The sequence below is a fragment of the Chenopodium quinoa genome, unplaced genomic scaffold (assembly GCF_001683475.1).
Source record: "Chenopodium quinoa cultivar QQ74 unplaced genomic scaffold, ASM168347v1, whole genome shotgun sequence".
Taxonomy (NCBI): Eukaryota; Viridiplantae; Streptophyta; class Magnoliopsida; order Caryophyllales; family Amaranthaceae; genus Chenopodium; species Chenopodium quinoa.
The window spans coordinates 1,589,918-1,602,173 of record NW_018743893.1 but is presented as its reverse complement, the minus strand read 5'-3'; the positions used below and the strand labels follow the sequence as shown (position 1 = coordinate 1,602,173).

At 34.3% G+C, this 12,256-nt stretch overlaps 2 protein-coding genes and 1 long non-coding RNA gene across 3 annotated transcripts; 2 read left to right on the top strand and 1 right to left on the bottom strand.

The window, feature by feature from the left end:
• The first annotated feature begins 1,935 nt into the window (after positions 1-1,935).
• On the top strand, positions 1,936-4,666 carry LOC110686732. Its single transcript, XR_002504290.1, has 2 exons — positions 1,936-2,160; positions 4,361-4,666. It is a non-coding gene; the product is annotated as an uncharacterized LOC110686732 (long non-coding RNA).
• A 1,419-nt stretch (positions 4,667-6,085) lies between these two features.
• Positions 6,086-6,877, top strand: LOC110686731 (40S ribosomal protein S16-like). Its single transcript, XM_021863341.1, has one exon. It carries the CDS (start codon positions 6,199-6,201, stop codon positions 6,643-6,645), a length of 447 nt encoding a protein of 148 aa, XP_021719033.1. The 5' UTR covers positions 6,086-6,198; the 3' UTR covers positions 6,646-6,877.
• A 2,236-nt stretch (positions 6,878-9,113) lies between these two features.
• Positions 9,114-12,256, bottom strand: LOC110686730 (GDSL esterase/lipase At5g14450-like). The gene is made up of 5 exons (XM_021863340.1): positions 11,744-12,256; positions 10,617-10,826; positions 10,347-10,519; positions 9,975-10,248; positions 9,114-9,618 (listed from the first exon to the last, which is right to left on the bottom strand). The coding sequence occupies exons 1-5, from the start codon at positions 11,982-11,984 to the stop codon at positions 9,368-9,370; spliced, it is 1,149 nt and encodes a 382-aa protein (XP_021719032.1). The 5' UTR covers positions 11,985-12,256; the 3' UTR covers positions 9,114-9,367.

Genomic DNA, 12,256 nt, shown 5'->3' with positions numbered 1-12,256 from the left:
AAACTTTTTTTTTTTAAAATTTAAAAATAAACACTTCTTATTAATTTTCCCTTGTTAGTTGGATTGAAAAAATTCTTGTGCAAAATGTTATGTACATATTATAGATGGCTTAATAATTTCACCAAACTATTTTTTTTCTTTCTTATTTCAAAATAAAAGTAAGTTATTTGATTTTTTTTTAATCACGAATATATATACAGTAAATCTTGTTTAAAAGTATTTTTCTAATTAAATCCAATAAAAATTATAACTACCATGGGGCATGGATGATCCAATTATTTTAAAGCATGTGCATGATATCTACTATAGGGGATTATTAACTAATAGTGTCTGGATTAATTAGTGTCATAATAATTATGGACCATATTATTGCTATTGCATGCTGCGAGAACGATAATTCAATTTCATGACTATTAATTGCATCAATGCATTGAGCATAATTAGCAAAGATTGGAGAAATTGCAAAAAAGAATGAGCTAAACGAACATCATATCGAAGTACCAAATATGAACTAAACAAACATCATATCGAAATACCAAATATGATATAAGAAATTGCAAAAAATTATGAACTAAACGAACATCATATCGAAATACCAAATATGAATTAATCGGCCATTCAAGCGAGTCTACATGCAATGCAAAAATATTTATTTCCTACACTCTTGACTACAATTATTACTTGACCTTAATACATCACGCTTAATAATTGTCCAAAGAAATCATACAAACAAAGTTTGCTTTAATTAATAAAGCTTACACTAATAAAACTAATCAAGAAAAACATAATACTACGTCCCTATAATATATCTAAAAACTAGTAAACATGGATGATTATCATCAAAATGATCAAGAACTTGAATAATCTTGTAATTGTTTGATTTCCATACCTAAAATAATAATAATTTGTTAGCTAGCTTAGATCAACAGCTTGAATAATCACGTACAATTAATAATGACGAGCATATATATTTTCAATTCCATGAGATTCTTGACCATCCACTTCGATTATCTTTAAATCTTGGTCTATAGCCCTTGGAGGCGGCGAGTTCACGACAACTATGCTCAGCGACACTACAAACATCGTAGTAAAGAGGACCTAAACACTCAGCCATGGAGAGGTTGTAAGGTTCGACGTGAGCGTGGTCATTAGCGTCCCTGTAATACTTATCGAAGTCGGCCTCAAAGAAATAATGAGGGATACCCGCCATTATTGTTGAGTTCTTCTACTTGTTTTTATGTGAAATGACTTAATTAAGGAGGAAAGAAATGAAATGAAGAAGATTACTAGCTATTAGGAAGAAATTGCAGGGATTTTATTACATGAACATTTGGTTATAATTATATTGTTGCATGGGTATTTATAATATAGATAGATGGATAGGGTTACATTTTTAGGTCAACTTACGGCTACAATAATCTAGGTTTAGGAAGGCAAAGAATATCTTGTTTCATTTAGGGATTAATTAGGCCTTTCTAATTTTCGCTAATTGGTAAATTAATTAAATATTAGTATTTGATAATAAGAAATCAGATTGTGATGTAGTTACTAATAGTATTATTCAAGAAAAAAATGTAGTAACTAATAAATCCTATATGATTTTTTAAAGATAAATCAACAAAGATAGTGAAAGTCAAATGTGTGATTATATAGTCTAGAAGTCAACTGAGTGCATCTAATTATTATCTTAAAACAATCATTAAATCATTAAAAGAGTGTCGTTTGCATTATTGATAGCATTTATTTGGTATACGGTGGAATTCACCATTATCACAATTGGGATAATATGTAATCGCGTATTATAAATTTATAGAGAGTGTTTAAAGTTAGAGTTTCAAAACTATTACATAATACTCATATTGTAATAGAGTTAAAAATAAAAAACAATTTCTATTATACACACGAGGATGTGTCATAGACTCTTGGCGACACGGGGACACGGCCCATGTTTACTTGACCAAAATGAAAAACAAAACAAAATCAAGAAAAACTCTTGTGAAAATAAAGAAGAGATTTTAGAGAGAAATGGGGGCAGCAAGCAAGGTGGGAGACTGGGCATTCAAGGGGTTTACGGCAACACTGGGATTGGCAACCATCTATCTCACCACCACTTTCTCCGTTAATGTTTACAGGGGTCTTTCTTGGCATAACGCCCAATCGGTATTTTCTCCTCTCCTTATTTTAAACCCTATCAATTTTCCCTTTTTTGTAGATGCACTTTCAAACCCTTTTCTGCTAATTTCTTGTTTGTTTGATAAACATCTTGAATTTTTCTGGGTACCCTTTTAATTTGGATATAGTAGTTTCAGCAATTTTAGTTTTGATTCAATGTAATGTTGCCATTTATCGAAATATCTTTCTAGTTTCTGGAAATTTTGAATTTTTTTTTCAATTTTAGATTTGGGTAGTTTTGTCAAAAAAAAAAAAAAAAAAAAAATTGGGTAGTTGATTAATTCATGAATTGCGAGATTAGCTAAGTAATCATGATCATACGGAATATGAGTTGGGTTTGTATTGCCCAATTTGCATAAGAAATTTGCTTAGCTAGAGTTGTGCAAGACTTTCTGGTTTGTGAAATTGTAAGTTAAGCTTCTGTACTATGTAGAATGACACTGTATTTTGTATGAAAAAATGTTAATTTTAGGGCTTAATTCCATTTGTTGAATTATAGCCTATAATTGGAATAAGGGCTTGTTTATGTGAGGGCAGATCATCAAAAATGTAATCATACAAGGGTTGCAAGCTTACTTTGTAATGAATAACAACTGGTACTATGTCATTTGCTCCTCTTAGGAAGATTTAAGGACTTCAATTCGTTCCGTTAATTTCCAAGGTTCTTGTCACTGCAGAATGTGCTAGAATTCTGTTTTCATAATTATGTATATGGTTGTGTTCTCCTAATTCTTTTGGCTTTCATTGCCAGACCTAAGACATTTACTGTGGTCTGTGGCTAAATAGGTCTTTTTAAAACAAAAAAAAGAACTTTCTAGGAATCTGATTCTGGAGTACGGGCTTGTGGATTTGATAATTATTCGAAGATGAGAGTTGTTAATGATTATTATGAATTTGGGCTCAGCCTAGGAGATTGATTTGGCTGTATATTTCAAATGGAAAAATCAGCTGTTTTGATTGCATTTTGTTTGTACTCACCACTCATTGATGGCATTGCTAGTAATCATCTCTGCAATAAGTTGTACTTAACAAAATAGAAGTTAAGCCATATCTAATTGTTAGAGCTTTGCAAAAAAAACTTTTTATTTGAGATTTTTCCCTAGACTACCAGACTGTATTCAACTTAGCTGTGAATAGCAGGAGTGTTAGAAAGAATTCAATCATTTTAATATCAGTAATGAGGCATTTGGCTGCAAGGAATTTCTTTCTTCTGGTATTTGGTTCACAGTTCTTTTCTGGATCAAATGACATCCTTCCACTTTTAACTGACTAGTGGAATTGTGAATTTTGGCAGTCACTGGTTAAATTATGCAAAAGTTTAAGTGGAATTGCTGAATTTTCTTCATGAAACTTAATAAGTAGAACATAGAAGAATGTTCAGAGAGTGCCTGTTTGCTGTACAATGTTGTTGGTAAAACCTTCGTGATCTGTTCTGGAAAGTTGTGCACATTCACATTAGTTATTTTTCCAGTACAACCAAATTTTCCTTGGTCTTTTATTCCCTTCATGATGACATAGTTGATACAAGTCCTTGCCATTTCTTGATTGATGTCCTGGCTGTGTGATTCCTCCTTCTTGTTGTTTATTGCTTCGTATTATTTTCCTTATACTTTTGTTTCAAAAGCATACGACGCCCTTTAAGCCATTTTATCTGAAGTAAAATGAGTTGAAACATACTTTAGTATTTAATTCTATGGTGTCCAAGTATATGGCAGTGGCTGTGTGATATCATTAGTTTTGGGTTTCAACTTCCTTTTATCTCCCTTCTTAACCTCTCCATTTCGCTTTTCCATTGTGAAGAGTCATCTGATCTCTCACAAGTTCCAAGTGAAATTTGCAGTTAGTATTCTCATTGTGATTTAAGACCATGTTATGATGTGCATAGCTCTTCTCATTTAGACATGTGAAATCTCTCTTGTTAAATGTATACTGCAGATGTTGTGATTGGTATATCCTTTCAAGTTTTTGGATTAGAGGAATTAAATTCTGAAATTGTGTAAGTGCTGGAGAAAACAACAGTCTACTCTGTTTTTAGTATGGACTATGGAGTAACTACTATTCACTGGAAAAGCTTTCAGACACTAGACACTAGATGAGTGTTGCATTTCTTTTGAATATTGAGCCCATCCTTGATCATTGTTTTGGAAGATGTCACAATTCATGTTAATCTCTGATTTATTTTCTGCAGAAATTGAACGAGGAAGAGCAAAATGATCAGAAAAATGCGGCCTGAAATTTTGTAGTTTGCCATCACATGCTGAATAAACACCCTTTTGTTTTATGCAATATGTTTATTTTTTTATATTTTTGATAAAGAATACATGTTAGACAAGTCATATGCACAAATCTCAAAAATTACTTGGTAGGATTCTGAAACAGTGTATTGCAAACTTTGTGCTTCATGTATGGCTTCTTTTTGAATGTAAAATGATATATTTGCACTGAGAAACTTGATTAGTAAAGCTATGATTTGCAGCTGATTCAGTTTGGTTTACACCATCCAAGTCACATTTAAATTCCAGGATTGTACAGGTTTAACCAAACACCAACATGCTATTTACAGTCACGGCCTTTTGCTCACAAAGATACCACCATCTTTTTTGCATCCATGATTTATTTGCTTATTTTCATTGGATTTGCTGGCGTTGTGGCGAAGTAGTAAACCCGACTTAAAAAGGAAAAAGAAATACGCTACTGTACTTGTTTGAGTCCAACATTAAGTGAAAAAATTAGAGACAAAAGTTGGTTAACTGTTGTTGTTTCTTTTATGATTTATGACAACTGCGAAAGCAGAATACTCCATATAACATTAACAATAGGAAAGAAAATACTGGTAGTATTAGCTATCTCATAACCATGTTGCACCTGATCCCTACCTACTTTGGAGACATGCGCAAATTTCAAACCTTCCTATTTGATATCTTGTACTTCCCCTTTTGTATCAAATTACACGATTGTGCTCCCTTTGAAGTGTTTGAACTAGAAACCCCTTTTGTATCAAAATACACAGTGAAAGCCCATAATACACACTTTGATCACTAGATCAACTTTTTTGCTTTATAATTATGCTGCAAAGAATTATTATAACCAAATTTTCTTAAAATTTGTCCCCGCCTAACTCCGTCAGTGCCTCTATCGATGACAATGATAGAGTTGGTGGAAAGGCCCAACCTATCCCTGTTCTACCATTTTCTTTTTCCAAGAACCATCAACTTGAATGATAGTGGGTTGGAAGTGGTGGAGGGCAGTCCGATCATGACCTAATGTTGCGACGAGAAAACACGGTAGAAAATTCGAGCTTTCATCTAGGCAATAATGGTTATGAAACTTTATTAACAGTCTTTTTTCAATTAATTGGGTTAATACTATTGTTGTAACGAGCTTCACATTTCTTTATTCATATCGTTAGTCGAAAAATCAATTTTGATTTGCCACCTATACAAAAAAATATAGTTTTTGAACCATAATAAACTTGAGACCAGTTTCAAATGAGTCATATTGGTGTACAAAACTAAGTTTTCATTAATCTCTAACAGGAAAGACATAATCAAATTTGATTCAAGAGAGGTAAAAGTAACAACAAATGAATACAACGGTGTACATGTAATATACCCCCGTTCCATTTTAACCCTTTCAAAAATCACCCACTTATATAGTTATATAACCCGACCCGTCTAATAAACCGAGTCTAATTAGCACCAAGAAGAAGAAGAAAAAAAAAAAAACCAAAACCTTATTAGTATATTTTGATACAAAAGGACCCCTGTTAAATGAGATTGGAGTAACAGATTAAATGATGTATTGAAAATGGACAGGCCAAAGCCCAGACCCAACAAAACATTATAGCTACAAAGCCCAAAAATCCCCGTCACTCAGAACCCTAATTTCCCCCCACAAAACCCTATAACCCTAACTCCTTTCTCGCCCTCCTTCATTTCTCTCTGCCGCACAATCCCCAAACCCCCTGCCTCCAAGGAGAGAGTGAGAGAGTGAGTAGAGAGAGAAAAAAGCTTCAAACCTCCAACTATGGCGACTCCAGCCCCAACTCCAGTCCACTCAGTGCAATGCTTCGGTCGCAAGAAGACCGCCGTCGCAGTAACCTACTGCAAAGAAGGCCGAGGTCTAATCAAGATCAACGGCACTCCAATCGAGCTCGTTCAACCTGAGATTCTTCGTTACAAGGTCTTCGAACCAATCCTTCTTCTCGGTCGTCAACGCTTCAATGGCGTCGATATGAGGATCCGTGTCAAAGGAGGAGGTCACACTTCTCAGATCTACGCTATTCGTCAGAGTATTGCTAAGGCTCTTGTTGCTTACAACCAGAAGTTTGTCGATGAACAGACCAAGAAGGAGATCAAGGATATTCTTGTCAGGTATGATCGTACTTTGCTTGTTGCTGATCCTCGTCGTTGTGAGCCCAAGAAGTTTGGTGGTCGTGGTGCTCGTGCTAGGTTCCAGAAGTCTTACCGTTGAAGAACATCAATGGCGGACGAGAGAGAGAAACCAGAGCTTCTTCTTTTTTTGTTTTTGGTTTGGAATTTCTACCTATCATATTCTCTGGTTTTAGGTAATGTTATGGATAATTTTTATTATTAGTGGTTTTCTGATGATTCTGAGCTCTCTTTTTCGTTAGTTTAAACCCTAAATTTTGGATTAGAAAAGTACTTAAAGTTTCAATTAATCGTCGGATTTTATATTTTCATCATTTTTATCGCAATGCTTTGGTGGTTATATGCTTTTTAATTTGTTGTTGTGTTATTTTGATTTTACTTTGAAATGTTATATTGGTATTTGATTTCTAAGTTGACTGGAAAACTGAATGGAAGTATCAATTCATTGATTTTAGGGATTAGTATGTTTGGTAATTGCTTGCTAATAGATAGCAAGTTGCAAATTATACTCATTTTGGGTTTGGGTTTGCACGCTTTCAATGAAAGTTTATGCCTAATGATATTTACCGAAGATTAATTGAATGAATTCAATGTGTGGATTATGAAAGAGTAAGGTGTTGAGGAATCATGGGCTCCATTTTTTAGCATTCTAGGATGGTCATAGACATGAATTTCAAGTGAGACATATTGATCGCCGATTAACCTTTAACAAGGTAGACTTATCTGGTTCAATTTGAGGTATAAAACTGTTAAACTAGTTCTGGATTTTATGCTTTGGGATTTCATTGTTTGTGTTGGTAGCCTTGTTCCATTCCTAATGGTGTTGCCATGTAGCCTAGTGTCTATTATTGCTAGTATCTCTTATGTTCTCTTAAGAGCTTTCCATGTTTTGTACCTCGACAATCTAGTAATTATTGCCTTCAGAGGCTATAGATTGTTAATCATTGTGTTGTCTTCAGTTACAAACGTATTCAACCTCCATGTGTTGTAGGCTGACTATCTAGTTATTCGCTTAATTTGTCCTAAGAACTTGTATTTTGTACGCTGAAAATCTAGTTCTTGCCTTATGACTCTATTGGGCTAATTTTATCTAATATACATCAATATCATTTGTGAGCTTTTGTTTAGTGTATTCCTCAGAGAAGCAACAAATTTAAAAGTGAATAGCTTGTTTGATGTATATACAGTGAAGAAGGGATGTGTTCAATTTATAGGAAGTACTTATTTTACCTTGTCTTGAACCAATTTACCCTTACTTTGCATTGATTTGTGATAATCTGAAGCGAATGATTATTGATCCTATAAACGAGTTCTGTAATCATTCTCATGACTAGCATGAATGTATTGTTAAATTTTTGTTCAGATCTTAGTTTTTCCTCTCTAGTCAAATAAGTAGATAACCACACTTTGTTTACACACAGCAGACCTTTTTGATCTCGTAAAGGTCAAAGCAGAGACTTGAGCCAGTTCAAACTTATTTTTCTAGACTGTTAGCAGACAGCTCAGCTTGCATCGAAAATTTCTCCTCTAACTTAGCTTGTGTTTTTTATCATAATAATACAACTAGGGTTGTAATTGAAGCAAACTGGACTAGTGTGCTCAACTCCTAAGTTAAGCAAATTTCTTCAAGGTTACTTTAAGGGCTTTGAATTGTAGAGCTCAATTGCGTAAATTAACCCTCATTCTATACTAGGGCTTTGAATATTACATCGTAACACATCGCAACAAGACTCTGTATCAAATTTGCCATGAATTAGACAGTAGTTGTATCAAATAATGAACAAATACGAGTAGTATATGACTAGAGCGCGATCTAGGCCAAGGGCAAAAGAATCTTTTCCTGGCTTTTTGATGAATTGTGTTGTGGTATGGGTATCTGTCTCGTGGAAAATCGTGACCTACCATTTAATGAAGACTTGAAGAGGGTTGTGGTCTAGGCTTGTGCTTGTAATTTTCCAGGTTTGTAGCCGTGGTTCAGGATGTTCTACAAGTCTTGCAAGCACATGTTCTATAGGAAGCGAGGCCCTGCAGTCTAAATGCAATTGGTCTTGTGACCTCTCTTCTTTCCCCAAACTTCTAAATTATGGTTATGAGTCTTATTGACAATTCGAACATATTATACGTGATTATATTTTCGGAGCGTGAATTGCTTGTAACCAAAACATATTTGACAATGAGCTATTTCACGAATGAACCTTTTATTGAATGAATTGTGCAATTGATGTCGATCATGAAAGTTTGAATATTTGCTTGTTACGACTGTTACAAGTTGTGAAATAATTTCACTGATCATGTTCTTTAAAATGGTCTTGGTGGGACAGACAAGTAAGTTGCTTTTGCAAGATTGTTAATACCTAAAGGAGTAAAGGTGCACTGGTGAGAGTTTATGCATATGGATTGTCTTCAAGGATCTTGGTTGTTGCTTTAAATAAGTAATGCAATGTGGAATTAAGACGTGATTCTAGGCTTTTATTTATGTTTGTAATTTATTTAGCATTGAAGCCTTTTTAATCATAGCTTGTTTCGAGATAAATAAGATAATATGAGGAGGCCGAGAAAAACAAGCTGTTATAATCTCAATTTAATGTCACATTATTTGACCTACCAATGTGACAACAATTTTTTGTAACAGCATAATGCACTTGAGACCTCTCCCAAATGAGTCATACAAAAGTACAGTTGCAAGGCTGATCCTCTAAATCCTGCGCCTTTCCTAGTATAGATTATTCATCTAACAAGTAGTAAGTATTAATCTCCGGCATGAAAAACATAATCAATTTTGATTCAAGGGGAGATTGAAAACCTTAATTCCTATAACAAGCATGGGTGATGGGAATTGGGGGATCGTTAAGTGAGCCATTAAATATGAGATTAGCAAACCAGTGATTTGCACCTTCAGTGTGGTGTACACCATCCCAACTCACATGTAACGCTGGGTTCTTGCAGACTGCACCATACACTGTCGTGCCATTCGATATTGCACCCTTTTGCCCACACCATACATGATCATACTTCTCATGGTACCCACAGCATACATTCATTGGGTCTGCCCATCCTGATTTGAAATAAAACAGAGAAAGTAGAACAATTACTTATTTGACAAACATAACATGTTAAATTTCCATGTTTTGGTTCAAAATGGAGTGTTTATACACGTCTAAGTCTCCAGGATCTAACATATTTGAGGTGAAAAGAAGAATCCGAGTAACTGTATATACTACATTGAGATTTATCCGGAAGCAAACAAATCTGGTAAAAAATTGAGCTTAGTGAAAACATATAAAAAGCTCATGCATACTTGATAATGTGATATAGATTGGCTTAAAACAGTTAAACTTGGTTGCTATTCATTCTTAAGTCTCATCAAAGCAAGATAGAGAAAAAGTTGTAAAGATAGCATGAGTTGATTACCTAGACTCTTTGTTTTGCTAACTAGTCCATACTTGGCAGAGTGAAGATCCACATATGTGATCGCGGCTTCAGTAAGTTGTGCCCTTAGTTTTGTAACAGCATCCTTGAGCTGCTTATTGAACTCGATAGCCATATCATTCTGCCCTTTTATGCAGCCAAATTCATCAACAAATCCGGGCTTAGGGTTTATAATGTAGAATTGGTTTACAGGCAAGCAACCAATTGGACCGGTATTATGTATCCAGAATGACCTTCCTCCTTGTTCATATAAATGCTGTAAAACAATTCAAAGGTGCATACTTTGTAAGAAAAAAAATATATATATATTTTGACAGTCAAGATAATGGTGGTGTTTTAATCTTGGAAACTTACTTGAACTGCAGAAGAAAACTGGGAAATGATGTTAGGGATGGCTGCACGAATTTGTTCATTGTTCATTGTACGGAAGGCAACAGAGAGGTCGTTCTGGCCAATGTCGAATGTGTAAAGAGCCTTTGCGAAGTCCTCTTGTCTAGGAAGCACACTTTTCTCAAAGGGACTCTGAACTGAATTTCAACAAGGAATTCATGCAATAAGCACATAATATAATTCAAGCATTATCCATCCCAAAATCCAAGCATAAACAAGATTTTACAATTTTACCTTGGTTGTAAAGATCCTTGGTTCTAGACTTGAACTGATCATGATGCCAAATTTGGACATCAAGTGAGAAAGGGCTAATCCCATACTGAAATATTGTCTCGTTTTGCCTACGAATAGTAGACCCTCCTGTTGCGAAATTAGCACCGTGGCTAAAATTTGCTCCAATCGAGTTCAAGTATGCACTCAAGTACGGAAGTCCTAACTGCTCCGCTGCAAAAAGAAACTCACATCTTTGTTAACTAATCAAAATTGAAGTATGTTGGTGATTCTAAAGTATACGAGTAAAAGAAGTTTTTAGACATGTTAATTTTGTCTAGATTTTTTGTAGCTTAATTGAAACGTACTAGGCCCTGGTTGTTTTGTTTCTCTTTCTCCTTGCAACTCAAAAATTTACCCAACTAATGCCCTGTTTACTTCACCTTAAGAAAATAATATTTAATAAAAATAATTTCAGTTCAGTGAAAATAAGTTAAGTTTGGTTAAAATGATTTCAGTTCAGGAAAATTAACTTCATTTCAGTAAAAATCAATAGCTTTAAAGAAGAAATATAATAAAAATTCAGTAAAAATAATTTAAATTCAGCAAAAATAATTTCAATTCAGTAAAATCAATTTCAGTTCAATAAAAATAATTTAAATTCAACAAAAATAATTTCAGTTCAGTAAAAATAATATCAGTTCAGCAAAAATAAGGTGGAGTAAACGGGACCTAAAAAGCAAAATGAAATTAAGAACCAAATTCTCTAACCAAATCTCATAAGTTATAAGGGGCATTTTAGGGAAATTAGTATCTAATCATGTTTATTTCCCTCTTGAATAGACTTTATTCAAATTTTAGTAAAAAACACACTCAATTTATCACATTTGCGATCTATATAAATTACTCAAAATAATATCGCATTCCCAATCCATCTAATTATTTTATCCACTACTAGTATTCTAGATACGACGTTTAACAGAGTAAGAATTTGCGGTTATTTGCCCAACCATACATACACATAATGACATAATCTATGGACTATAATTGTCACTATACAACAAGTAATTTGTAGTAATTGACCATGACAGTTAAAACACAAAAATAGCATAAGCCAACTAAATAATGATGTACAAAACAAAAATTGTTACCAATAAAATCGACGAGAACACGGCCGTCGGAATCACGACCCACCGGCTTCTTGAAGAAGGTCTGGCCGTAAGGCCACTGAATAGGCTGAAAAGCCGCTGAAATGCCACCGGTGTCTGAGTTCGAATCCCCGAAATTATACATCGCTGGGAATTTACACGGCGGCTTATCTCTCACCGACTGTCCCACCGCCACTCCCACCACCATTAAAACCACCAATACACCACCTCCTAAACACCCCATTTTTTTGTTATTGTTAGAAATGAAAGAGGGGTGATTATGGTAGTTTACTTATACTTTGAGCTTGAATAAGCCAGCTAAAAGTGAAAGTGGAATGATCTAAAATACTAGGAATTTTAGGATTTGGATTTTGGGTCTAAATTATTGAAGATATTTTGGGGAACTCGTGATTTGTTACCTTATTTTGCACCGAATAAATCAATCTAGAATTTGGCAGTGTGTTTATCCAATTATCTATTCCAAGGTGGCTCCACCTTCGACATCCAATACATGTT

What these genes read in the sequence shown, in the direction of transcription:
- LOC110686730 (XM_021863340.1), bottom strand. Translation starts at nt 11,984, where the DNA reads ATGGGGTGTTTAGGAGGTGGTGTATTGGTGGTTTTAATGGTGGTGGGA. An exon ending in TGTTCTCGTCGATTTTATTG is followed by an intron (nt 10,827 to 11,743) that starts GTAACAATTTTT and finishes TTCTTTTTGCAG; the next exon opens with CGGAGCAGTTAGGACTTCCG. An exon ending in CAAGGATCTTTACAACCAAG is followed by an intron (nt 10,520 to 10,616) that starts GTAAAATTGTAA and finishes GTTGAAATTCAG; the next exon opens with TTCAGAGTCCCTTTGAGAAA.
- LOC110686731 (XM_021863341.1), top strand. Translation starts at nt 6,199, where the DNA reads ATGGCGACTCCAGCCCCAACTCCAGTCCACTCAGTGCAATGCTTCGGT.